General features: G+C 49.5%; 1 protein-coding gene across 3 annotated transcripts; it reads right to left on the bottom strand.

Annotated features, from left to right (window-relative positions):
• Nucleotides 1-380: 380 nt before the first annotated feature.
• ADORA2A (adenosine A2a receptor) lies at nt 381-27,939 on the bottom strand. 3 transcript variants are annotated; one of them, XM_081842809.1, is made up of 3 exons: nt 27,888-27,939; nt 8,842-9,602; nt 381-2,824 (listed from the first exon to the last, which is right to left on the bottom strand). In XM_081842809.1, the coding sequence occupies exons 2-3, from the start codon at nt 9,189-9,191 to the stop codon at nt 1,786-1,788; spliced, it is 1,389 nt and encodes a 462-aa protein (XP_081698935.1). In that variant the 5' UTR covers nt 9,192-9,602; nt 27,888-27,939; the 3' UTR covers nt 381-1,785. The 3 variants fall into 3 exon arrangements, with proteins under 3 accessions (XP_081698935.1, XP_081698936.1, XP_081698937.1); XM_081842810.1 differs by having other exon boundaries at nt 8,842-9,639; nt 27,888-27,932; XM_081842811.1 differs by having other exon boundaries at nt 8,842-9,599; nt 27,888-27,929.

Raw genomic sequence — 27,939 nt, 5'->3', positions numbered from 1 at the left:
GTTGTCAACTAAATTTGTATACCACCCTCTATCCACAGGCCTCAGTTGTTCCCAGGCACAGCCATGAGAAACCAGAACAAGAGAATGCATTCAAGGGGAGATAGTTTTAATGGAAATTTCAAAACTTAGACGTCGGCATTTGTTTTAGTTTTATTTTTTAAAAAAATCAGTTTTACGCTGCTTGAAAACAAAAACAAAAGCTTATTAAAATGGGGGGGGGCACAGAGCATGATCTATGACAATAACAAAGGGCAAACATTCAGTGTACACTAGAAGATGGACGGTTTCAGAAGGATGGGTGATGGACCAGCCTGAATAGCCCTCCTTGTGAGGTCACAGGGAGAAGCCTCTACCCTGCCCCCTCAAGCGCCCTCTCACATTTCTTCAAAGGGTGACCATTTTGGTTGAAATGAGAGGCCTGTTCTGACTCTGTGTACAAAACCCCAAGACAAGCCCAGCCGTCCCACGATGCAAAGCTGCCATCTTGTCATGTCAGAGCTTGGCCGCCATAATAACAACTGCTCGACTGATGCTCAACAGTCTGTGGTGCTGTCGCCTTCACCGAGAAGAACAGCAGTCGCTTGTGAAACAGGTTTGCCTGGCAGATTTCAGCTAGGTGCCAGACCACAAGTGGGGGGGTGGGGTGGGGGGGCGGAGAGAGTCGAGTTTTGCATCTGGGAGCTGTTTGGAAAGGTTGCTAAGATGTTTCTGGCTAGCAGACACAGCTCTGGGGAGAAATCTGGCATTGGGCCTTAAAAGCAGTAGCCCTCTGGGTTGTTTCTCATATAGGCACTGAGTTCAAATCCAGAGGGTTCTAGGGCTGAGTCCCAGGGACTCTCTCAGTGTGTAGATCTGTGCTGGGCCAGCTTTGTGGGTGACCCGGGCAGGCACTCCTTGCCAGCTGCAGGCAGGTGGCCCCTTGGGAAGCCACCTCTTTGCTGAGCAAGTTCACCCCCCTAATCATCTCATAGGCACCCATGCCCTGGGAGCAAACTGGAGCGCAGTCACCTACTGATTTCCATCCTGCCAGATCCTACCTAGGAGACAGCCTGGTAGAAGAGGCTAAGTAGGCAACTGCCCTGCCCTGCAGAAGCCCCCAAGGAGACTTATGGCAGCCAGAGGAAAATCAAAATCGCATCATAAAGCTTCCTAATCAAGATTTTACACAAACAGACGTGTCTCTAATGCCTCCAAACCATGTCCTCTCGCACGCTCTCTCTCTCTCTCGCCAGCTCCAGGAACGAGCCTGGCGTCACCCTAGCTGGGTGTCCAGCAAAAAAACTTCTCATTCTGCTCTTCACAGAATCATAGAATTGTAGTGTTGGAAGGCACCTCAGGGGTCATCTAGTCCAACCCCCTGCAATGCAGGAATCACAGTTCCTTGGCACTATGAAGCACCTTTCCATTGTCCCTTTCATTTTCTCCTGGTACAACTGGGCTGTGGCCGCAGGCAGCCACAGATGTCCCAAGCAACATCAGATGTTGCCATGGGCCCTCCCCCCTGCAGAGTCTTCCAAAGGCAACAAGAAGCGTGTCTCTGTGTCCCGCCCATCTTCACCTTTGACCTTTGGCTGGGAAAAAGCCCCTCGGCCCTTTCCGGCCTTCTCCCCAGGCCGCTTCAGGTCTTTCTGTCAGTTGTGTCAGGTACCCTTCCCCTTCTATCGCAAGGACCCAAACCTTTGCCCTCCCCTTCTCTCCTCCTTTCCCTCCCTTTTTGCTGCCACCAAGCAGACCACTGGGGAGAGGGAAGATTTCATTCCAGCCACGTTGCATCCTGAGGGGGCCTCAGGACCCATCAGAGGCTTCTACGGCCGAAGTCTCCAGGTCAGCGGCATAAGAGTCCCGAATCGCCAGCAGCTCTTGGCTCAGCATCTCCATGTCTCTGCAGGCTTTTGAGAGATCCCCATTTTTGCAGGGGTGGGCTGCATGGCCATTTGCCTCCCCGGCCAACGCCTTCTTGCTCTGGCGCAGTTCCAAGCCCACTTTGGTTTCCCCCCAATCCCCGTCCCTGTGGATGCCATCCAAGTCCCCTCCGGCGTAGAAGTTCAGAGCGTACTTGGTGATCTGCATGCTGGCACTCTCGCCGTCTTCCTCCGCGTGAGCAGAGGACCTCCGGCTGGCCGTGGTCCCCTTGAAGCGTTGCTTTCTCCCCAGGATGTGCTGCCCGATGATCTTGCGGAAAGTCAGCCTGAACTCCCGGATCCTGTAGGCGTAGATCAGAGGGTTCACCACGGAGTTGGCGTGGGAGAGGATGATGGCGAGGTACATCAGCCAGAGCGGAGGGCGGCCGCAGCCCTGTCGGAAGAGGATGTAGCAGTTGACGGTGTGCATGGGCAGCCAGCAGAAGGCAAACAGCCCGACGATGATGGCCAGAGACTTGGCCGCGTGGACTTCCTTCTGCAAGATGGAGCGGGAACGTTCCCCAGGCGTCGCCTTGTTCTCCATCTGCTTGAGCTGCCGCCGGGCGGCCATGAAGATTTTCAGGTAAATGCCAAACATCAGGAGCAGCGGGGTGAGGACGCAGGCAAAAAAGTTGTAGTAGACCATGTATTCCATGGTGACCACAGACTCAAAGAGGCAGGCCAACATGTCGCTGCTGCAGTTACCGGAAGGGGTCATAGTGGAGGGGGAGGATGAGAAGGAGGAAGAGGACTCGTTGGTGCACACCCCAGCAGAGGAGGAGGAGGAAGAGGAAGAGGAACCCTGGTTGCCAAAGGCAGGCTTGTGCCATCCCAGCATGGGCGTCAGGCCGATGATGAAGGACAAGACCCAGCAGATGCCAATGATGCTTTTCGCCCGTGAGCCCGTCACCAAAGCGTTGTACCTGGAAGGAGAAGAGCCAAGGAAAGTCAACGGTAGGATCTGGTGATGTTGCGAGTTGCAAAATAGGCTATGACCCACGTAACATTGGTCCTAAAAGATCAACATTGGCGGTAAGAATACCAATAAAAAAGAAGAGGATAGTAAATTGAAGGAGTTGATTTTATAAGAAATATGATTTTGGAGAACTGTTACAAGGTGATACAATGAAATTCAATTAGGGGGATTTGAAGAAGTCAATTAATAATAATAATATAATAATTTATTATTTATACCCCGCCCATCTGGCTAGGTTTCCCCAGCCACTCTGGGCGGCTTCCAACAAAACACTAAAATACAATAACCTATTAAACGTTAAAAGCTTCCCTAAACAGGGCTGCCTTCAGATGTCTTCTAAAAGTCTGGTAGTTATTTTTCTCTTTGACATCTGATGGGAGGGCATTAATTAACAATGAAAGTTAAATTAGGTTAGAAGTAATAAGTGTTTTTATTTGTCTTTTTTTCTTTTTAGTATTGTAATGTGTTTTCTTTTGTGTGTTTTATATGTTATTTTTGTTAGAAATTTGGAAAATTAATAAAAAAAACGGGGGGAAAAAGATCAACATTGGTTCTCAGTACATTTCCAAGGACAACTCAAATGGTTGGTGTTGATCTTTAAAGCCCTAAAAGAGCCTCAATCCTGTTTACCTGAAGGAGCATCTCCACCCCCATTATTCAGCCCAGACACGGAGGTCTATCTCTGAGGGCTTTCTGGTGGTTTCCTCACTGTGAGAAGTGAGCTTACAGCAGATCCTCCAAGTGTCTCTATTTTCCAGGGACATCTCTGATTTAGAGAAGCCGCCCCGGTTCCTGATTTGATCCTGGAATGTCCCACTTTTCCTTATTTTCATTGGAGAAATGTTGGAGGGTACGGAGTTATCTGACCCCCGAGCCGTCTGAAGGCAATCCTGTATAAGGAAGTGGGGTTTTTTTTAATGCTGAATGGTTGATTATGTTTTTATAAATGTTGGAAGCAGCCCAGAATGGCAACCCAGTAATATGTGTGGGGTATAAACAGTAAAATTGTCATTACGGAATGGGATGGCCCTATTTTCATCGGAGAAATGTCGGAGGGTATGTTATAGGGAACCAGGCAGGAAACCTTCTGGGTAGTCACTCCCACCCTGTGGAACATCCTCCTGTCTGATGTCAAAGAGTTAAAAAACTATGTGACTTTTTGTAAACATCTGAAGGCAGCCCAGTTTTGGGAAGCTTTTAATGTTTGATGTGCTTTTTTCTCTCTGTGTGTATTTTGTTGGAAGCTGCCAAGAGTTACTGGGGCAACCCGGTCAGATGATTGGGGTATAAGAAATGATAATAATAATAATATCAAACATTAAAAGCTTCCCAAGACCGGGCTGCCTTCAGACGTTGACAAAAAGCCACATAGTTTTTTTTTAACTCTTTGACATCAGGTGGGACCACATCCCATTAGCACTTTATGCGTTTTGTGGTGGTGGTGGGGAATGTAGAGCTGAAAACCAATCATTTGACTTTGTCCTCTGCAACTTCCGATTCAAATCCAGCCAAGAGCTGCTGGCACTTAATCCATCCATTAAGGAACAATGTTTATTTAATTAATAGCATTAGTTATATAACTTGGTAAGAGGAGGAGAAAGAGAGCACCCGGAGAGGAGGGACACAATCCAAGCTAATATTTGCCAATATTTATCAGGATCCACCTGCCTCTTAGTTTAAACACAGGTGACGGCATCAGAGCCCCTCAGTTTACTGAGGGCATCCAAAGTCCACTCAACCCAACCCTCCTCTTCCTCCTCCTCCTCATCTGAAACATCCCTAAAGGAAGGAAAATATCTTGTAAGGAAAGTCTAAATTCCTCCACCTACTTTCCTCCAGATGCTTTGGGCTTGCCTGGCTATTTTGGACTACAAATCCCATCAGGCCCTGCACCATACAGCTAGGCTTCATGGGGTGCCTGAGCTCTTTGTTTTGGCCCACTCTGATATGCACCCACCCACAGGCAGACAGCACCCCCTCCTTGGCTGATTCCTCCAGAGCAAGGAGTTTGGTGTTCCAGCTCCGCTTATCAATTGACCACCTGGTGACCAGGTATGGGGGATTTGCAACCAACACTAGAGTGCTAGGCTCAGCCCATCCCACAACTGTGTTTAATTTGTTTTGGTTTTGCTGCCACCCCCAAAATCAATGGGGCTGTGTGGTTGGGATTTCTTGGCTGTGGGGCAAGGAATCAGACCTGGCCCCTGAACAGGGTGTTAGCCCCGCCTGCTACAGACAGCACCCTTCAACTCAGCTGTTGGACTACTTATGAACATTCTGTGACATCACTGCAGCCCAGCCTATGACCCCAAGGAAGGATGCTTGTGTGAGAGAGGGGGCGGGAGCCTTTTGAATTGATTTGCCTAGAGCCACACAAGCCAGTGCAGAAGTCACAGTGGGAAGGCTCTGAAGCAAAATCTGCCGCTGTGCGCTGCAGAGACTTCCCTGCCCTGGGACCGCCATTGCTGTAGTTGTTATTTATAAATGTATGAGTCACTGTTTCGGCCCCAAAGTACGGGCTTGCAAAAGGGCAATTTGGCTATATTTCCCAAGGAGGCTCTCCAGCAGCCACCAGGGCTTCAACCAAGATGCACTCCATCCTTTGCCTATGGAAGGGAGGAGACAGAGGATGTCTCCGTGATGTTACAGGCCTGGCCTGCATCTCCTTCCCTGCCCCTTCTGCAGGCCAAAATCCTTTCACAAACAGCCAATAAAACATCAGTCATCATCCTCATCCCTCTTCCTGGATTTCCTTCTTTCTCTCTGCACTGATGACTTCTCTCCCAGGGCAAGTTAAAGCCCCAGCAGGGGAGGGAAGCTATTATTATTAGCATCCTGAAGGCTCAAAATAACAGGCTGTGGTTGTGAATTGGCACATAATACCTAGTGTGGCACCACCTCCTAGTGTGGAACTCCCTGCCTAGTGAGATCAGTAAGGGGCCTTTCTGCTTCCGTGCGCTGCTCTGGTTTCGCCAGAAGCAGCTTAGTCATGCTGGCCACATGACCCAGAAGCTGTCTGCGGACAAATACCGGCTCCCTCGGCCTATAGAGCGAGAAGAGCGTGCAACCCCAGAGTCGTCTGCAACTGGATCTAACGGTCAGGGGTACCTTTACCTTTAAGGTGCCTTCACTGTACTCTTGATGGCTCCTGCTAAAAACATCCCTGTTCAGACAAACCTACGCAGATGCTCCTAAAGCTGAGGCCATTTTCATCTGTTTTAGTATTTCCACTTTTGTGCGTTTTAAAGCGGGGTCGTGATTCCGTCTTGATTTCATTGTTCTATCTTTCGTAAACCGCTTTGAGGTTTCCCCTCAATCAACTGGTGTATAAATTTTAGGGGGTGGAGATTTCACCTCCCCTGCAAAGAGGGCTGCTTTTCTTCCACCTGCAAAGGCAGGGCAGGGGCACGTGAACAAGGTGAATGAATTAATGCACACACATATGTGTGTAATGGGAACATTCACTTTCTGAGCACAAAGCCCCCATCCTCACCCCCAATTCCTCTCTCATCCCTGTTGCATTTGTTGGGGTTTCATAGGAGCTATAAACAAAACTGCAGGTAGAAACTTAGCAGATCAGTTTCTCCTCTGCCTCGTCAGTTGCAGAGAGGATCATGGGCACAGCCGGGGGGGGGGGGGCAGCTGCTCCCACTAAATCAAGGAAATAAATAAAGATACTTAACTAAAAGTAGAAAAATCAGAATATTTGAAATTGAAATGTTTGCTGAGATACCACAATCTCCCTACCTAGCGAGCATTTCCCTAGAAAAAGTCAGTGCCTGCATTTGTTGTACTTATGCAAGGTAGAATTTCATTTCATCCTTCGTAGAAATGTGTGAGACATTCTTTGCAGAACATCAGAATTTAGGATACTACAGCAGTGGGTCTAACTGGTCATCTCTCTTGCTCAGCCTTGCACTATGTCTACTGTAGATCATATCTTGCGGAGAATGAAGACCTGGCTAAAGTCGACAATGACAGGGCAGCGTATAAACAGAATAATAATAGTAGTAATAATAATAATAATATATTATTTATACCCCGCCCATCTGGCTGGGCTTCCCCAGCCACTCTGGGCGGCTTCCAACAAAATATTAAAATACAGTAATGCATCAAACATTAAAAGCTTCCCTAAACAGGGCTGCCTTAGGGGAAAGAAAAGGAGGAAATTGAGAAGGAAGTGCTGAAAAGGTTTCCAGCAAATCCAGGAAAACTTGTTTTGAGTTTAGATTTTTTAAAAAAAATAATATGGAAAAATGTGTGCTCTTTGTAATTTTGCAAAACGTACTCGTTAATTGCACAAAAGGTCTCCCTGGCATTGTAGTTTTTTTTTAAAAAAAAATCCTAATTTTCAAACGACTGAAGATTTTGACAGATTTTTATGAGCACTTGGGGTCTAAAGAAAGGAATTTCAAACAACTGTTGTTGAGACATTTCATTCCAAATCTGCTAGACAGAGCCGGACACAGGATGGTGACAGGTGAGTATTGCCGCCACCCCGTCCCCAATAGCATAGATCCTGGCTACGCCCATTGAGAAGATGGAGCCTTTGGCAGCCGATTTCCTGAACCTGCAGCTGAAGAAGTTTCTCCCGCCCAGGTGGTTTGGGTGAGAAGTGAGAGTCAGCCCAGCTGAGAGACAGACAGACAGCAAAGGGCTGCACCTTCCCTTTCCCCTCCCTGGCCCTTAGGAACTGTATATCCATTTCCAGCTACTGCTGCTGCTCTTCAAACTCAGAGGGCAGGAAGCTCCACTTGAGCTTTTCACTGTAAATTAAAAAAATCACAATGGGGGAGAGGAAGAGATTGAGCCCGAGGCACTCAGAGACTTGGACAGAAGACCTAGAGCGGGATAAGTCTCTGTGAAGTGGACTTCTGAGGCTGCCCAGCTGTTATCCCACGCTGGAGGGGGCTGCTTCGTGCCATTACAAACAGCCCCCCTGACTGACTGCCGCTGCTCTCAGGGGACTCGCGCTCAGAGCAAGTGAAGAGGGTTGGGAAAAGCCGAGATTATGAAACACGGACTTTTCTCTCAGACAGACAGGGTGGCGGGGAGCAAAAACTCCAGCTGGGATTTGGGTCGTGCAGATCCCAGCATCACCCGCTGGCTTTTTAAAACGGATGAAAAGTTGGTGACGGACTTCAGACTTCTCCAGCAGCAAATTTATTCTGCTTCTGCTGGTTCTGGAGAAAGGTAATAAGCTCTGCACTGAAGCTGTGCTCCTTGAGCCCTGTCTGTCGTCATTGGTGCTTTTTTTCAAAGAAAAAACATGGTACTGGTACTCACCCTAGGAGCCAATTTCTAGGGGCCAAGCGTTCTTTCCCACCCCAATAAAATTGTTAAGGGAGCTGCCCCCACCCCAGTTGATGGGCATTGCCATTCAAATGGTGTGCATGTGCCACATCATGTGATCCATGGCACCCCTGGTATTCATGATGAAGTTGTTACAGCAAGTGCCACACTTTTAAAATTTGGGGGTGGGGAAAGGTGCCAGTACTGCGTACCATTGAGTACCCCTAGAATCACAAGGGGTGGTGCTGTGGTCTAAACCACTGAGCCTCTTGGGCTTGCCGATCAGAAGGTCGGCGGTTCAATTCCGCGTGATGGAGTGAGCTCCCATTTCTCTGTCCCAGCTCCTGCCAACCTAGCAGTTTGAAAGCACACCAGTGCAAGCAGATAAACAGGTACCACTGTGGCGGGAAGGTGAACGACATTTCCATGCACTCTTGGTTTCTGTCACGGTGTCCTGTTGGGCCAGAAGCGGTTTAGTCCTGCTGGCCACATGACCCGGAAAGCTGTTTGTGGACAAACGCCAGCTCCCTCGGCCTGAAAGCGGGATGAGCACCACAACCCCACAGTCGCCTTTGACTGGACTGGACTGTCCAGGGGTCCTTTACCTTTACCTTTTACCCCTAGGGAAAAAAAAGCACAGCTTGTCGTCATTGTCATCAACTGCACATTTACCTGAGGGGCATCCGGATGGCGATAATCCGGTCGATGGCGATCGCCAGGAGGCTGAAGATGGAGCTCTGGGTCAGGACCAGGACGAAGCAGGCGATGAAGAGGCAGCCATAGAAGTAGGCGCAGAATCCTGTGCTGATGGTGATGGCAAAGGGGATGGCGAGGACGCCCACCGCAATGTCGGCCACCGCCAGAGACACCACAAAGTAGTTGGTGACGTTCTGGAGGTTGCTGTTCAGGCAGACGGCCCAGCAGACCAGGACGTTGCCCAAGATGGCCAGCACCGCGATGAGTAGCTCCAAGACAATGTAGACCACATCTGCCAGGAAGTCTTTATGCCCACGAATTAGCATGGTGAGAGCCGGGCAAGAGGGTGCCGGGGAATCCAGTGTCCATATCTGCAGGATCACAGCGAGCAGGCACAGACCTCAAGTCGCCCAGGTGCCAGGAAGAGGGTCTCGGCTCTCGGCTTTGCTGGGGCTGGCTCAGATCCCCATGGCGGGGAAGTTGGGAAAGCTAGCCCAGGCCCCAAAAGACATGGGCAAAAGTCTCCAAGAGAATCAATGGGATGGGCGCCTTTTCTCTTTGTGGGGGCAGCTCAACAACGGAAGATCTGTGTGAAAATTAAGTTTCCTGTCGAAAGGCTGTGGCTCTCGCAGTCGTTTCCTGCCAATGTAACAACACCTCGGGGGGGGGGCAGTTATCTCTTATTCTAGGTAGCTGGTGGGGTGTGTCCCCTCCCACATCGGAAAGGAGAGAGACTGCTGGAAAAGGGAGTAACACATTGAGGTCATATTCTCTCTAGTGGAGACACAAATAATACAGAAAGTAAAACAGAACTTGAGAAGAGTCTGGATCAGGCCAAAGGGGACTCCTGTTCTCACAGCGGCCAACCACATGCCCCCAATTGGGAGGAAGCTCACAAGCAGGGTGTGGGCACAACAGCAGCGCTCGCCCCCCCCCCTGCAATTCCCAGCAGCTGGAGTTCTGGCCTCAACCAGAGCCAGGGCCTTTTCAACACTGGCTCCGGCCTGGTGGAACGCTCTGTCTCATGAGACCAGGGCCCTGCAGGATCTGATTTCTTTCCGCAGGGCCTGTAAGACAGAGTTGTTCCACCTGACCTTTGGCTTGGAATCAACTTGATCCCCTCCCCCTCTTTCCTTTTTCCTTTCTCCTTCTGTGATGGAACGCCTATTTGGGGACTTCCCTGGCTTTTTTCTGGCCCATGTAGGACCAGTCTGGATAGTTGGCCTTGGTGAAGATTTGACATTTCCATCCCCCAAAAGTTTTTGATTTGAGTTTCTACTGAAACGAGGCTGCATTTTAATGTTGTACTTTAATCTCGTTTTTAAGTTGTATTTTAATCCATTGTTTTTATACCTGGTGTTAGCCGCCCTGAGCCCGGTCTTGGCTGGGGAGGGCAGGGTATAAATATTATTATTATTATTGTTATTGTTATTATTTATTATTACCACCTTCAACACTGGAAGGAAGAAGCATAGGCATCATGGGGAATAGCCATTAACAGCCCTCCTCCTCCTCCTCCTCCATAAATTTGTCCAATCCTTTTTTAAAGTCATCTCTGCTCCTGTGGGAGGGAGTTCCATAGTTCTGTAAGATTAATATTCTACAGCTTTTTAAATGTGCCTGTGGGAAGGTTGTTTTGCTGGTTTGTTTCCCTTGTTTACTCGTTTTGATCCTGTATTTTATTCTCAGATCTTATGACGAAGGCTGGCCTATAAATCTATTAAATAAAAATAAATGAACAAACTACGCACTACGTGAAGAAATACTTCATCTATTCTGAGGGTTTATCCACACGTCTTCTTGTCCCGCTGCTTTCCCCGGGGGGAAAGGCTCTTTAGTGCTCAACTGGAGCAAATGGCAATTGGGTTCCCCGCAGATTGCTGTTTGCTCTGATTTAGAGAGAAAGAGCAGGTTTCCCCTGGGAAAAGAGCAAGGCAGCGGGGAAACCACTCAGCTACGAGCCAAGGCCTTGTGTACCATGAGGGCTGGAAACTTGCTTTTGTGATAAGCCAAGCGGAGCATCTCAGGAGCATGGAAATTTTGCCCAGAACAAGACTCTGTGGGTTTGCACAGAATTGCGCCAAATGTCACAACACTCTGCTGTCGTTCAGCTGTACCTATCAATGAGTCAAGCACCTCTGTTTAGGTCTCATCACTTTGGAATTTATTGCAGAGTGACTCCCAAAAGAGATGGCAGGATAGTCCAGGTTTCCGCAGCCCCTCCAGAATCCCCTTTAAGAAGAAAACTCGGTGCATCTGATTTACCCTGCCAAGACCTGAGCTCAAACTAGGCTTGCCCTCCTCTCACCCCAGGGCCATACAACCCGACCCCACATCCTTCCAGACAACCTTTTCCTGTTCTTGCCAGCATTTTACCTCCGTTGCTCTTGTATTAATATTGTTCCCTTAATCTTGTTTGCCAATTACTGCTTTTATCAGTGCTTATTTGTTAATCTTGTTATCGATATGGCAACAGTGTTGGTGTGTTTAAACTTCTACAGTTTCTGAGCTGCCGTGGTTGGTTATAAGAATGTCGGCTGCTTTAAATAAAAAAAGCAAAGTTTTTAAGACACGTAAAATGGCATCACAGATATGTCTAACACAGTTCACCCCACCAGCACAACCACCTGCAGTGTATGGTGGGGGGGGGGGGTTTGAATTTTGACACAGGGGCCCACACACACCCATCCTGTCTCTCTTTCATCCCTGTGATCTGGGTTATCGAGGGGCCTTTCCTTGCACCTCTAGGGCATTGCTCAAGGATGGATCCAGGAATCTGGGGAGCTCCCTTCACCCTGGATCCTTTGCTCTTTGCCATCAACACTGCTCACCAACAAACAACCAGCTTATTGAGGATTTATACCTGATTTGTTTGCAGGGAGGTTAGACAATGCTGCGTCAAGCAAGCCCTATCCCACACTTTCTAGGGCAGTTCCCCTTCACTTTACATATCATAAAAGTCTGATCTTTGGGGTGGGTGGGGCAGAAAGAGTGGGTTTGTTGCGGAAGAGCTCCAGCTCAACTATTAATTGTGCAACTTGAATTTTCTGATGTCACTGAATCCTACCCTAACACAGTGACAGTCCGGAAGCACCCAATACAGTGGTACCTCGGGTTACATATGCTTCAGGTTACATACGCTTCAGGTTACAGACTCCGCTAACCCAGAAATAGTACCTTGGGTTAAGAACTTTGCTTCAGGATGAGAACAGAAATCGTGCTCCAGTGGCGCGGCAGCAGCAGGAGGCCCCATTAGCTAAAGTGGTGCTTCAGGTTAACAACAGTTTAAGGTTACGAACGGACCTCCGGAACAAATTAAGTACTTAACCCGAGGTACCACTGTATTGTAGTGCTTTTGCATATTTTGTGGTATTTTTGTAAGTGGCTTTTTGGAGGGTAAAAAGCGACAAAGATATTTAAATCGTGGTGATGATGCCATCATCATCGTCTCGCCAAGTTAAGGCTTATCCTGGCTTTGCCAATGGCAGACTCATCTGGGCTGTCTGAAAACAGAGAAATCACCACAACCTGGTCATGATCTTTGGGAGCTCATATCATTGGGAGGCTGTCCTTGGAATTTAGGCCTAAAGTTTAATCCCTCTTGGAGACGGAAGATCTCCTGATCGTTGTGCTCTTTGGCAACAGCAGAGAATGGCCACCAGAAGCTGCACTGCTTCCTTATTCTGTTTACAGTGGTACCTCAGATTACATACGCTTCAGGTTACATACACTTCAGGTTGCAGACTCCTCTAACCCAGAAATAGTACCTCGGGTTAAGAACTTTGCTTCAGGATGAGAACAGAAATCATGCTCCAGCGGCCCGGCAGCAGCAGGAGGCCCCATTAGCTAAAGTGGTGCTTCAGGTTAAGAACAGTTTCAGGTTAAGAATGGACCTCCGGAACGAATTAAGTACTTAACCTGAGGTACCACTGTACGTGTGGGAAATTGGGCAGAAGTTGCAAAAACAGCACGAGGCATATCAAGGGTTTGGGGCTCTTCAAACACTCCACTGGCTGGCCTCAGTTTTTAGGGTGACATAAAATAAAGTGGTACCTTGGGTTAAGTACTTAATTTGCTCCGGAGGTCCATTCTTAACCTGAAACTGTTCTTAACCTGAAGCACCACTTTAGCTAATGGGGCCTCCTGCTGCTGCCGGGCCGCTGGAGCATGATTTCTGTTCTCATCCTGAAGCAAAGTTCTTAACCTGAAGCACTATTTCTGGGTTAGCGGAGTCTGTAACCTGAAGTGTATGTAACCTGAAGCATATGTAACCCGAGGTACTACTGTATATCCAAGAGTATCTGTGAATATGGAGACATGTGCTTAATTTGCATGAGGGACTCCTCTCCCTGCTCCACAAATGCTGCTTAACTAGAACAGTTATTATCTCCTGCATACTGTTTTACTCTTAGATTTTCTTTCTTCCTTTTCACATTTGTCAGTGTTGCAAGCCACTTCCAACCCTGCGAAAAGGCGGGATATAAAAAGTTGTTTGAGTTCATAAATAAGCTCTGTTTAAGGCTGCATCTGACATCAGCAGAACCACTGAAATCAACAGACCCGGATGGCTCTACTCCGAGTAGGGCTAGCAAGGTCATATTACCCGCTGAGTCTTGTTATTTCAGCACAACAGAAAAGTCATAGAATCATAGAGTTGGAAGAGACCACAAGGGCCATCGAGTCCAACCCCCTGCCAAGCAGGAAACACCATCAGAGCACTCCTGACATATGGTTGTCAAGCCTCTGCTTAAAGACCTCCAAAGAAGGAGACTCCACCACATGACTCCTCCACAAGTCAATGAGGAGCAAGCTCAGTTGTGGCGTTTATGCTCTGCTAAATCTCGTATCTACTTTTAATCTCATATCTACTGCAGAAAAACCAGTCGGGAAGATTCTAGTTAGTGGCAGACTCCATTTCCACAATATCCATGAGCTGCGATTCCTGGATTGCAGAGGGTTGGACTGGATGACCCTAAGGGTATCTACCAATTCTCCATGTCTATAAGTCTGTGAGTTAAAAATAAAAACCCAGCACCTTCAAGCTAGTGTTCAGGGGCCAGGCACATTTTGTGACTGGTGTGGGTCCAATTGCCACCACGTGGAGATCTCCGGACGCCAGGCTTGAGACTGACATTTCCACCTGGCTGGCCCCTCCCAGGTCCTAGTCCGACACTCTAACCACTACATCATACTGCCTTCCTACAGTACTTCTGCCATGGGGCAGCTATATAACTTAAGTAGGTGGGGAGAGCAAAATGGCACTTTGAGAAGGATCTGAAACATTTCCCTCGAAGCTTGAATTTGTTTTATTGATTTGATGTTCGAATTTGTTGTAAACCACTTTGAGATTTTTTTCTTTAAAATATTAAGCAGTATAGAAATGAGAAGAAGAAGGAGAAGGAGAAGGAGGAGGAGGAGAAGAAGAAGAAGAAGAAGAAGAAGAAGAAGAAGAAGAAGAAGAAGAAGAAGAAGAAGGAGGAGGAGAAGAAGAAGGAGGAGGAGGAGGAGGAGGATACAGTGGTACCTTGGGTTACAGATGCTTCAGGTTACATACGCTTCAGTTTACAGACTCTGCTAACCCAGAAATAGTACCTCGGGTTAAGAACTTTACCTCAGGATGAGAACAGAAATCACATGGTGGCAGCAGGAGGCCCCATTAGCTAAAGTGGTACCTCAGGTTAAGAACAGTTTCAGGTTAAGAACGGACCTCCAGAAAGAATTAAGTTCTTAACCCGAGGTACCACTGTAATAAACAATTTCATAAGGGGGAAATGGCGCCTAGACAATTCCATTGTGGCAACTGTAACCCTGGTTTAAGGTGCCATTTGGCGATTAGTTTATATACCTGAGTTTCTAGCGCTGCTCCAAGCATGACACAGGGTGGGAAGAGAGACACAAGAGAGGTTTGTGGCATGTGGCCATCATGGAAATGGTGCGATGGCTCAGTTCAGAACAACTTGACAACTGACGCCTGCTCCAACAGGGCCCAACATTTCTCACAGAGCGAGGTGAAGGGAGGGAACGACCCTGTTATCATCCCAGGCCAGAAAGCAGCTGGCAGGAGTGTTCCTCTTCCAGCCTTCTTAATGCGGTTAAGGCTTCCTTGTTACCCTGGGCAATGTTCTTGCCTACTTCTCATTATTAAAATCCATTTCCTGTGCTCCTCGCAAACCTGTTGCCGCTGCCCCCGCCCTGCCCATTTTTCATCGGTTAGAACAGGCTGTTCTATGGCTGCTCTGGGCCCTGGAGAACAAAACTGTCTCCTCTCCACTGGGTAATGCAACTGGCAGCAGGCAGCTCCTCTGGAGACAGAGGACAGGAGGCGAAGGAGCCCAGCCAAGGTGTGCGGGGAATCAGGCAACCAGGAGCTACCAGATGCAATGTCTCTGCTCCAGCCTCCGCGGTCAGACGGCATCTGAATCATGGCAGTTATCTGGGGAATCGCAAGTGGGGGAGAGTGTTGCTGTGGCATCTGGGCCCTGCCGGAAGGATCCCTAGGGGCCACTGCAAGAACAGGGTGCTGGGCAAGTTAGACTAGATGGCCCTTGGGGTCTCTTCCAACTCTGAAATTAGGAGTGCCAACTTGGTCAGGCGACCGAGTACGCCTGGGGCCATGGGTGCCATGCCCTGGCCCCAAAATTTGTGCGTGCCCGGCCCCTTCATGGGGAATTTTGTGAGTGCTCGGGCAACCAGGGCCCCAGTGAGTTGGCACCTATGATTCTAAGATAGCCCTCTGGCCTGATCCAGCTCCTTGCATGGCCCTACTGAGGTTCTGCATACACACATTGCCATTACAGAACACAGCTTCTTCCCCCAAAGTATCCTGGGATCTGTATCCCGCCCCCCGCCCCAAAGCTGCAATTCCCATCAACCTAACAAACTATAGTTTCCAGGTGTCTTTGGGGGAAGCTATGGGCTTTAGAAAAAGGGATGCAGGTGGCGCTGTGGGTTAAACCACAGAGCCTAGGGCTTGCCGATCAGAAGGTCGGCGGTTCGAATCCCTGCGATGGGGTGAGCTCCCGTTGCTCAGTCCCTGCTCCTACCAACCTAGCAGTTCGAAAGCACGTCAAAGTGCAAGTAGATAAATAGGTACCACTCCAGCGGGAAGGTAAATGGCGTTTCCGTGCGCTGCTCTGGTTCGCCAGAAGCGGCTTAGTCATGCTGGCCACATGACCCGGAAGCTGTACGCCGGCTCCCTCGGCCAATTATGGGCTTTAGATGCACGGTGTGTCTGCAGCCTAGCAGGGTCCCTTTGTAACATAAAAACAAAAATGCTCAGGGTTCTCGACTTACCGCCTGCCCTCCCCATCCTTTCTAGGCATAGGTCCACACTTTAAAGTGCTGTATCCAAGTGCTTCTCTCCCCCGCCCCCCCGCCCCCGCTCCAGTGTTTTCTCTGCAAAAACTCTTCTGCTGAATGGGGGGGGGGTGGCAATTCAGGTTTTCTGCGGATTTCTGTTTGCTCCAATCCAGCAGTAAAGAGCAGTTTTCATAGGGAAAGTGCCAAGGGGAAAACCAATAACAACTCTTTAAAATGTGGAAACACAGCACAAAACGGGAGTCTGGATGCGCCTAAAATGCACACCCAGGGGTTGGACTAGATGACCCTTGGGGTCCCTTTCCAACTCTAGTGTGATATACTATAATAGTGTAATATACTATATATTTAGTATAGCATACTATAAATGTAGTGTAGTATATTTAGTGTACCAAAGAAATATAGTGTAGTATATTTAGTGTACCATAGAAATATAAAAAGGTAAAGGTACCCCTGCCCATACGGGCCAGTCGTGTCCGACTCTAGGGTTGTGCGCCCATCTCACTTAAGAGGCCGGGGGCCAGCGCTATCCGGAGACACTTCCGGGTCATGTGGCCAGCGTGACGAAGCTGCTCTGACGAGCCGGCACCAGCGCAGCACACAGAAACGCTATAAAGCAGTACCTATTTATCTACTTGCACTTAAGAGTGCTTTCGAACTGCTAGGTGGGCAGGAGCTGGGACTGAAAGACGGGAGCTCACCCCGCCGCAGGGATTCGAACTGCCGACCATGCAATCGGCAAGCCCTAGGCACTGAGGTTTTACCCACAGCGCCACCCGCGTCCCTAACCCAAAGAAATATAGTGTAGTATATTTAGTGTGCTATGGTATATCTTCCTTTCTTAATGTACTTTGTGCACCTTTTCCCTTCTCTTTCATCACTCTATTTTTTATAACTGAAATTCTTTTAATAAAATTTTTATATATATTTTTAAAGTGGGGGTGGAATCCAGTCCAACCCCCCGCAATGCAAGAATCTTTCATCTAATGTGGGGTTTGAACCCACGACCCTGAGATTAAGAGTCTCATGCTCTGCTGACTGACCCAGCCATCCCTCAGGCTTTTACTTCATCAGATCCACAAGGGCAATCTTGGTAGGCAGGTATGTAAAGTGTAAGGGGGGAGGAGCAACTGAATGGGCATGAGATGCAAAGCAAGGACTGTCGGGTTCAAATGCATGCTAAAGTGGCGCATGTTTTGCAGCAGAAGATGGGCGGTAATTTATTCTGCATTGCTGTTGTGGGGAAGGGGACCATTCACAAGAAACAAGTCACTGACCACAAAGATATCCATCCAGGCATTTGGGGCACTTAAAAGAGCGGGGTGGGGGTGTGTGAACCCTACAAGTAACCATCTTGCTCTCCCCCAACTTTGCAACAACTCTGCAAAAAGACAGGTGACCACACCTGGAATACCGTGTCCAGTTCTGGGCACCCCAATTTAAGAAGGATGTTGACAAGCTGGAACATGTGCAAAGGCAGGCGACCAAGTTGATCAAGGCTCTGGGAGCCAAGCCGGATGAGGAACGGTTGAAGGAGCTGGGTATGTTTAGGCTGGGAAAGAGGAGACTGAGAGGAGATATGATAGCCATCTTCAAATATCTCAAGGGCCGTCACGTGGAGGATGGAGCAGCCTTGTTTTCTCCTGCTCTGGAAAGTAGGACTGGAACCAAGGGCTTCAAGTTGCAGGAAATGAGATTCCGACTAGACATACGGAAAAACTTTCTGACAGTAAGAGCTGTTTGACAGTGGAACAGTCTCCCTCAGGAGGTTGTGGGCTCTCCTTCCTTAGAGGTTTTTAAGCAGAGGTTGGATGGCTGTCTGCCATGTATACTTTAGCTGAGATTCCTGCATTGCAAAGGGTTGGACTAGATGACCCTTGAGTCCCTTCCAACTCTATGATCCTATGGAAAAACCCTCAAAAGGTTCCCTGGAACAGAGCAAGAGATCTTTTGAGGTGTCACAGAGTGCTTTAGGAGGCTTGGCCCCATCCTTAAGGAATGCTCTCTGTTTTGTTCCCATGAGAGACGGGTGCTCCCAAGCCCCTGAAGGCAAATGGATGGGGTCAGGTGTTCAAATGTGGCTCCTTTTATCCCTACTCTGCTCTGAGTGCACTTGCCACTAGGAAGAGGTTACAGGGAAGCAAACAGGGCCTTCTCGGTAGTGGCACCCGCCCTGTGGAACGCCCTCCCTTCAGATCTGAAGGAAATAAGCAGCTATCTTATCTTTAAAAGACATCTGAAGGCAGCCCTGTTTGGGGAAGTTTTTAATATTTAACGCTGTACAGTGGTACCTCTGGTTAAGAACTTAATTCGTTCTGGAGGTCCGTTCTTAACCTGAAACTGTTCTTAACCTGAGGCCTCCCGCTGCTGCCGCACCGCCATCATGCGATTTCTGTTCTCATCCTGAAGCAAAGTTCTTAACCCGAGGAACTATTTCTGGGTTAGCGGAGTCTGTAACCTGAAGCGCCTGTAACCCAAGGTAGCACTGTATTGTTTTTAACACTCGATTGGGAGCCGCCCAGAGTGGCTGGGGAAACTCAGCCAGATGGGCAGGGTATAAATAATAAATTATTATTATTATTATTATTATTATTATTATTATTATTATTATTATTATCATCATTATTATTATAAGAGGCTATCAAGCAAATGAAACACATTCTGGACCTTTCAAAGTCCCAGGTGCTGCAGAGAGCTGTCCCCTAAAGGAGCTCAGAGCAGGTGCCGAACTGTTCCTTTGTCGTTTGAACCCATGTGCTTTTAGAGAGACCATTCCAAAGCACCAACCTGCTTCCTCTCACACAAGTTGCAAGGGCAGGGCTGATGTCAGGAGAAGCGTGGAGTGGCTGGGAGGGCGCAGACCTAGCAGCCCCCTTTCAAAACTTCAAGCATGCCTTGACTGATAGCTTTGGAAACTGTGGCTGTTAATCACCACAGTCACTTGATGCACAGCATAAACCCTATGGCTGCCTCTCCCATTGGGTGCACTTCTGAGGCGTCTTGGCGACCTGCCTGTTTCCAGTAATCAGAGGAAATGAAGTATTCATCACAGGTCATTTCCCTTGCAGGCGTTTCTTCCCAAAAAGCAAGGTTCCTACAGGAAGGTGCTTGCTGCCGGCAGGTACAAGACCCAGGAAGCAACGCTGACCTTGGAGTGAACTTACTAAACAAATCTTTGTCAGCCTGAGGGCCACAGTCCCTCGCATGAAACCTTTCAGGGGCCATGTGCAGGTGGTGGGTGAGGCCAGGGGGAAAGTGGGTGGGGCAATAGGACACAGAAAAGCAAGATGTTTCTGCATGCACGTTTTCCGCATCCTCTGTCACTGCAAGCCAGGGGCACCATCATAGTTCAAGGACACATTCCAGCCCTTGAGGAGGGCAGGGCTGGCAAGAGATGCTGAAGCAGAGGTGTACCTAGGCTCCCTTGCATGCTTGGCAAGGAGCTGTATGGGTGCCCCCCATCCCATCCTCTGAAGCCTGGCAGCTCTAGGGTTGCCACTTTTGTTCTGGCAAAATACAGGACAGGGCAAGGCAGGGCAGTCGGTGGATGATTTTTATATGGTGCAGAAGTGTCTTCAGACCAATCCATTCCAAAGTATTCTCTCTAGCTCAGTCGGTAGAGTGTGAGGCTCTTAATCTCAGGGTTGTGGGTTGAATCCCTATGTTGGGCAAAATATTTCCGCATTGCAGGGGGGTGGACTCGATGGCGTCTCGTGGTCCTTTCCAGCTCTACAAATTCTACAATTCTGTGATTACAGCCTAACAGGATGACCCCTTTGGAATTTGTCACATACATACACGTGAATTTGTAAATCTGTCTGCATTTGGCTAAAGGTAAAGGTAAAGGGACCCCTGACATTAGGTCCAGTTGTGACCGACTCTGGGGTTGCGGCGCTCATCTCGCTTTATTGGCCGAGGGAGCCGGCGTACAGCTTCTGGGTCATGTGGCCAGCATGGCTAAGCTGCTTCTAGCGAACCAGAGCAGTGCACGGAAACACCGTTTACCTTCCCGCCGGAGCGGTACCTATTTATCTACTTGCACTTGACGTGCTTTTGAACTGCTAGGAGCTCACCCTGTCACGGGGATTCGAACCGCCGACCTTCTGATTGGCAAGTCCTAGGCTCTGTGGTTTAACCCACAGTGCCACCCGCGTCCCACTTGCACTTGGCTACCCAGAGCTTAAATGCATGATGTTTCGCCTACCCTTTCAAACACATGCATTTGCAGAGGATCCCTAACTTGGCAGAGAGAGAGAAAGAGAGAGAGAGAGAAGACCATGGCACAAAACAGTAGCATTTTACAGTGAAATAAGGCACAATCCTGTATTATACAGGACAGGTGGCAGCCCTAGGCAACTCCCAGAGCAGGGAAGGAGCAACCTGGGAGCATGTGGACAGGCTCCTAGCCACTCCAAGCCAGAGTGGGGAGACATGATTTTGTATACACACATACACCTGGGGCTTGTGCCCTTGGCAGAAGCCAGCCTGGCCAACCCCTAGGTACACCCCAGTTCTTGAGCGCCGCATTCAGGCCCCAGATGTCCTGCTCCCTCTCTTCCCCACACTGCATGTATGGACTGAGCCAGGCTTGATGGCCACAGCATTCTCCTGCAGCTGACTGCCAACTTCAGCCTGGACAGAGACTTTTAAAACACCACATTTCTGAAACGCAGCTTCTGAAGCCTGCAGACAATTTGGATGCCGCCTAAAGCTCTGTTGCAATTTGCGCTCCTTTGCTACTTCCCTTTAGCACTTATAAATGCTACGTCACGGCAGGGATTTGTACAGCCTGATTATTTTGGCAAGGATCCTCCCTCAAATTAACACAGAGAGCAGCCATGTGCTGGAATTAACCCTCACGGCGGCGACACTTCAGGAAGCAGATGCAAACGAGGATGCACAAATGAGAGGATTTGTTTTAGCTGTCCAGATTCCCACAATTTCGCTGACTTGCTGCCTTCCTGTGTCCTCGGACGAAACTCTGCTGTGGTGCCCATTTCCTGGGGGGTTCTGCAATGCAAGGGGAGCTCTCCACAGCTCAGGGCAGAGCAAGGCACAAGGATGCTGTGGCTCAGTGGCAGAGCAGCTGCTTTGCATACAGAAGGTCCCAGGTTCGATCCCCAATGACATCTCCCAGGTAGGGCTGGATGAGGGTTTTGGCTGAAACCCTGGAGAGGAACTTCTGCCAGTCATTATAGACACCACTTGTGTTAAATGGACCTCAGTATAAAGCAGCTTCCTTTATTCATAACCTCGAGGGCTAGAAACTCCTTATTTTTAGGGAAACCCCCTTTTTACATGCACAGGTTTAAGGTATAAGGCAGCCTCCAACATTCTAGCTTGGCTTTTGTCAACCAGAAGCCCTCCAGACTTTGTGGTCCAAAACATCCTTGCTGGTATCAGGTACGTGAAGGCTGTGGCTGCAACAAATCTAGAATAACAGCAAGAGGAGCTGACCCTTCAGAAACAGGATGCAGGAGCCATGAGGGATGGGAAGCAGAATGTACACTTTGAAGCGTGGCCCCAAACGATGAATATTCTGTTGAGTCTTTCAGTGCAAGGAAAGGGAGGAGCAGCAGGAGAGTGCCAACTCCCCTGGCTTTCTGAGGTTGGCAGGATCCCCAACAGAAGTAGCTCCCATCTCATCAGAACAGCCGACAGGATTAGGCCAATGGTCCATCTAGTCCAGAATCCTCTTCTTACAATGGCCAACAAGATGCCCCACAAGCAGGATTCAAGTAGGGTTGGGTGATATCTGGTTTTAAAACATCGTGATATATCAGCAGCTAAATACCACAATATGCTGATACAGTGGTACCTTGGTTCTCGAACTCAATCCGTTCTGGAAGTCCGCTCGACTTCCAAAACATTCGCAAACCAAGGCACTGCTTCTGATTGGTTGATTGGCCCCGGAAACAATGCCGACAGCCGAAATGGCTTCCAAAAAACGTTCGCAAACCAGAACACTTGCTTCCAGGTTTGTGGTGTTCAGGAACCAATTTGTTCAGGAGCCAAGCTGTTCGGGAATCATGGTAGCACTGTATATCACAATGTCTGGAATGTATCTCGGCTGTTGATGCTTCCTCCCCATCTTAAGGGAGGAAGCAGCAGCTGAGATACATCACCCAGCCTTGAGCAAGCCCCCATACCGCTTTGCCATTGCAGCAGTGGGGTTCCTGCTCCTTCCCAAGGGCTGAGCACCCCACCAGGAGGGCAGCTTTGTCCCTCTTTCCCACCAGCCTTCACTGTGGTTCAGGCCACCCACCCGAGCTTCTCAGAGAAGCCATTAGATGGGATTACGAGAGAGGATATGTTTGGGGGGGTAAAAAACACAAGCAGCCAAGCTTTCCTCAGGAGAGCGAGCTGCAGATGTGGCCTCCCTGGGTTCAAGCTTTCTCCGTTCTCACCACCACCTGCCAATACTGGGACTAACTGGTGGCCTCATCACTGGACACTGGGAATGAATGTTCTCCCAAAGGACCCCCTGCAGAGCCACAATTTTGATCCTTTCTGATGGTTCTTCAGAGACCGCAGGAAACACACTAGGCATTTTCCCTGCAATGGGCCAAGGAGTAAATTCCGAGAAAAGAAGAGGGGCTTACACCCGAGTAAACAGGCTGCACAAGCCTCACCCTTGCACCATCAGCTTCTCAGCTGCAATGTGGGCACTTAGCTACCTGAGGCTGCCTAAATATTCTTTACACTTTTACTGTCCTTTTTAATTGTTTTTTTCCACCTGAGTTTAGCCTTCCAAAGAACTACTGGAACGACTTCAGGAACATTAGAACTTCAGCAATTCCCGCCCCCACCCTGTGGGCTTAAAGTTTAATCCGCTTTTATTGTTTCCAATGAAAGGAACATCCACAGGGCTTTAGGACATGGGGGTGCCTAACTCCTGGTGCAGGGGTCCCAAATAAATGCTTCTGCCTCCACCCTGGAAGACCCCACCAATTTGGGCAGGAATGGGGGGGGGAGGGGAAATGAAGTAGACCTTCTCCACCTAGCTCAACACCCAGATAGAGATGCAAACTGGTATAGCGGTTAGAGTGTCAGCCCAGGATATGGGAGAGAGCAGGGTTCAAATTCTGACACTCAGCCATTTGAAGCTTGCTGAGTGGTGACCTTGGGCAGTCACTGCCTCTCAGCCTAACCTTCTTCCAAGGGGTTTTTGTGGGGAGGGAGAGAACCATGTATGTCACATTGAGCTCCTTGCAGGAAAAGGTGAAATATAAATGCAATTCACAACAACAACTGCCCACTCCCCAATCATCAGGTAGATCATTTGATGAGCAGAAGGAAGGCCACCAAACAAGCAAACAAACATGGCCAGCAGCTAATCTGCTGCTTTCAAGGTGAGTGTGGCGTGCCCACTTTCACTGCTGGCAAGCAGCCCCTGTTTGGGTAAAAAAAAAAAAAGCAAGCCACCCTTGTCCGAGGGCCAGCTACACCTTCGCCTTTCGGCCCACAGATGGAGGTAGAGAAGGAGGGCCAATGTTCATGACTCTGCATATGAAGCCACCTGGGGTCTCAAATGCACCTGAAGAAGCGTCTCCATCCCTATCGTTCTGCCCGGACACTGAGGTCCAGTGCCGAGGGCCTTCTGGCGGTTCCCTCACTGCGAGAGTTACAGGGAACCAGGCAGAGGGCCTTATCAGTAGTGGCACCCGCCCTGTGGAACACCCTCCCACCAGATGTCAAAGAGAAAAACAACTACCAGACTTTTAGAAGACATCTGAAGGCAGCCCTGTTTAGGGAAGCTTTTAATGTTTAATAGGCTATTGTATTTTAATATTCTGTTGGAAGCCACCCAGAGTGGCTGGGGAAACCCAGCCAGATGGGCGGGGTATAAATAATAAATTAATATTATTATTATTTCAGAAGCGCCCTGTGTGATGCCAAAATCTGGTGCCCCCCCCCTCACTTTCCATTCTACATCATAGTTGTGGCGCTCCCGGCAGCACCCCCAAGGCTCAGTGCCCAGTGCAACCAAACCAGTCGTACTCCCCTAAATCAATCACTGGGGCAGAGGAGAATCACAGCAACAGAGAATTGTAGAGCTGGAAAGGACCCCAAGGATTATCAAGTCCAGCTCCTTGCCATGCAAGAATCATAGGAGAGTCCACCACCTCATGAGGTTGTCTGTTCCACTGTCAAACAGCTCTTACTGTCAGGAAGGTCTATCCTGATGTATAGTCAGTGCACCTCTGACACCCGAGATGCGTATTTGCAGGACCTGCCCCTATGTTTTGTGGTGGCTTTTTCTAGTAATTGTAAGTTTTGAAAAATTGTTTTTTTAATTATTGCTGTATTTTAACTTATGCACCTCACCTTGGGACCTTAGGGTGATGGATTGGTAATTAACAACAACAACAACAACAACAACAACAACAACATTCCATCCATGTGTGAATCAGATGATTCTACCCTCTCTCCATCTCTGCAAGGAAGGGGCCTTAGCACAGTCAGGCACAAGCACCCAAGGAGGGTGCAAAACACCGCCAGGGAAGGGTGTAGCCTGGCAAAGAGGCCGTATGTTCTTGGGAGAGTGCTTTGGGAAGGGTAGAGATGCCTGGGGGCCAACATTGCTTCTCCCCATCAGGCCTGAGCCTCTCCACCCCTGCCATAAACAAACATCCGCACCTTGTCTGAACCATGGGGCAAGGAAACAGCCTTCTTCTCCCCTATGCAGCACCCCCAGCCCAGAAGCTTCCCCCCCAGCCCAGGGCCAGCCTGCTTGGCATCTTGCAGCCTAATCTATTTGCCACATTAAAATGGGTTTCTTAATCTTAAACAAATTATATTAAAATGATAGTTAAGCGCATTGATCTTTTAATGGAGATTCAATCCAAGAGGCTCTTCCACCACCTTAATCCAATTTTGCAGCCTCGTCCCCATTTCCTGCTGTCTGCAGCTGCCTGGCATAATCCATTTGCGGAACACGATCCGAAAGAGGTGGCAAGCGTGGTGCTGGTGGGGGGCAGGGGGCTTCTTTCATGAAAAAAAAACCAGACTATTTGCACCCCCCCCAAAAAAAAACCTATTTAATTGATTTATTATACAATGCATCTTCCCTCTCCCGCACCTCTAGGCAGAAGGATTTTGCTGAGAAAAAGTTCAGAGAACAATAAACACATTAATCTTTCAAGGGGCCACTAGACTCTTTGGTTCGGGTCCAGTAAAAGATTTTGCTTTATCCATTCTGCCTATCTCCAGCTTCCCCAGGACAAGCACAGAACTCCTTGTGCTCCAGATACATTCTACTTACTGTCCGCATCTCCCCCTGGTTCCTGGTCTTCCTACAAACACACAAACACACACACAAACACACACACACACACCAGCCAGGAAGGGTGCTGAGAGCCCTGGCTTCCTATCCACCTGATTTAACCAATGGCCCTGGCCTGACCCACCAGATCGCCTCTCTGCAGGATCAATCCTCTTCCTCCCTTACGCCAAGAGCTTCACCAAACAGCAAAAGGCATCATTGCACACACCAGTGTTTTAGGAAACTTTCAGGCTACTGAGGATGGAGACAAGCAAAAGCCAACTTTACCAAGAAATTTACTTTACAAAAATATAGCAAAAACTAAAACAGGAGAGTGAGCTGCTGGGTGAATATCAGGTCTCCTCTAGCCTGCTAAGCACTGTGCAGAGGGAGGATCCGTTTTCTGCAAGGCAATTGGAAGGATGATGAGGAAGATCCATGAGAAAAGGGGTGGGGGTGTCTGCTGGAAGGCGGCTGTCTAGAACCCCCTAGACTAGAACCCTAGGCACTTTATGCTTCAATCTGAGTAATGAATTCAGGGCAATGTACCACCTGGACTCTCTCCTCCCCTAAAGGATCCATGGATGTCTCCTTATTATGATGAGCATGATGCATGGGACTTTGCAAAGCTTCTGCAAGGCTTCACCCTCACAACCCTCCTGCCAGGTTTGTCCCCAAATGTGCCCATTTCACAGATGGAGAGCAATGGCATTGAGGCTTGCCACACACAAGCAGCGAAGTGTTGAACAATGGAACACAGGAAGGCACCTCCTACCTTTGTTCTGCATATCTCACTGTTACCTACTCTGACTGGCAACACCCCTCAGGCAGGGAGCCTATCCCAGCCCTACGTGGAGATGCCACAGGGGCCTGAACCCTGAGACCCTCTGTATGCTCTGTCACTGAGCTAGGAAGGCTCCTAAACTTTGAGCAACCCAGGATTGGACCCTGAAATGGGGACCATTGTGCAGCTGCTGCTTCTTGGTGCTGGAAGCAGAAGAAGCTGTCTCATGCCCACTATGGGTGTAGCCAGGATTTTTTTTGGGGGGGGGCAGACCTTTTGTTAGGTGGGGCAGAAGCTCAGTTTGCTATGCATTTTTATTGATTGGGGGGGGGGTGTCAGATGCCCCTCCCTGCCTTTCCCCTGGCCAAGCCCATGATGCCCACAGAAATCAGTACTGTCTACACATCAAAATGGTGCCTCCATATGTTCTGAAGGCTAGTAAAGCAGATCAGCCCGGACAGCTCAGTTGGTTAGAGAGTGGTGCTGACAATGGCAAGGTTACAGGTTTGATCCCTATATGGGACAGCTGTATATTCCTCCATTGAAAGGGACTTAGATAATCCTCAGGGTCCCTTGCAACTCTACAACTCTATGATCTATATGGTCCCAGGTTGAGGAAGGCTCCTATCCAGGCCTAGCAAGCGGCTTTGCAGGATCCTGGCCCCAGAACAGCTCCACTTGTGGCTTGTGGCTCTGATGTCCTCTAAGCTGGGAAGACCGTGCACCAGTGGCGTAGTGTGGGTTGTCAGCACCCGGGGCAAGGCAAGTAATTTGCGCCCCCTAACCCGTGGATTTTAGTAGGGACAGAGAGCTGCGAGTGCGCCCCCCCAGATGTTGCGCCCCGTGCGGCCGGCCCCCCCTGCACCCCCCACACTACGCCACTGCCCTGCACCCTTCTGTATGCCAAGCAGGGGCTCTCCTGCTCGAGTACTCCCCTATCCCACTCCACCCCACGGTTTCCTCAAGGGGGGACGCCCTCAGGGTCTGCCCTGTAGGTCCCCTTCTTGACCCAGAACTTGGGTGGTCTCAGGAACTTGCCCTGAGCCAAAACCAGGCAGCAGCAGCAGCCCTTTCCCGGACCATGCGGGAGTCCCGGCCCTGGAGCATCCTTAGACTCCCACCCCCCCAAGAAGACATCTCTTCACATGCTCTCTGCTTCCTACTCATCATCGCCTCTCGAATTAGATCTCTGGACCCTCACAGGATAGGGCTCCTTGGTGCTGAGGACCGATCGCCCCCGCCCCATTGTCCTTGCCCTACCCGGATCTCCGGACTGAGGCTCCTTCAGAAGCAGTCGGCAAACGGGGGGGGGGGGACTGGGCTTTCTTGCCCCCACATCGACAGGGAAGGGGGGGCAAGCTCGCCTTGGGCTACTCCCCCTCTTGAACCTAGCCTCCCTCGCCGGGCTGTTGTGCGGGAAGATCCAGGCGCCCCCCCCCCCCACCAGCGAAGCCTCTCCCCAGCGAGAGCTGGCCTCGCCAAGGGGGAAACTGAGGCAGCAGCCGAAGCAGCTGCGCTCCCCGAGGAACTTTGACTCCGGGGTCCCACAAACTGCCCCCTCTATAGAGAGCATGGTCCGGCCCTCGCCTGGGAAGGCAGGAGACGGCGCCCCCTCCCCGGCATAAAAAGTCCCGCGAAGCCCCGACGCCCGCTCACCTGCCGCTTCCTCCCGGCTCGCTGCTCCGCGCCGACTCCGCCCGCCTCGCCT

This window comes from Podarcis erhardii (assembly GCF_964252035.2).
Source record: "Podarcis erhardii genome assembly, chromosome: 15".
NCBI lineage: Eukaryota > Metazoa > Chordata > Lepidosauria > Squamata > Lacertidae > Podarcis > Podarcis erhardii.
This window is presented reverse-complemented; position numbering and strand designations above follow the sequence as displayed.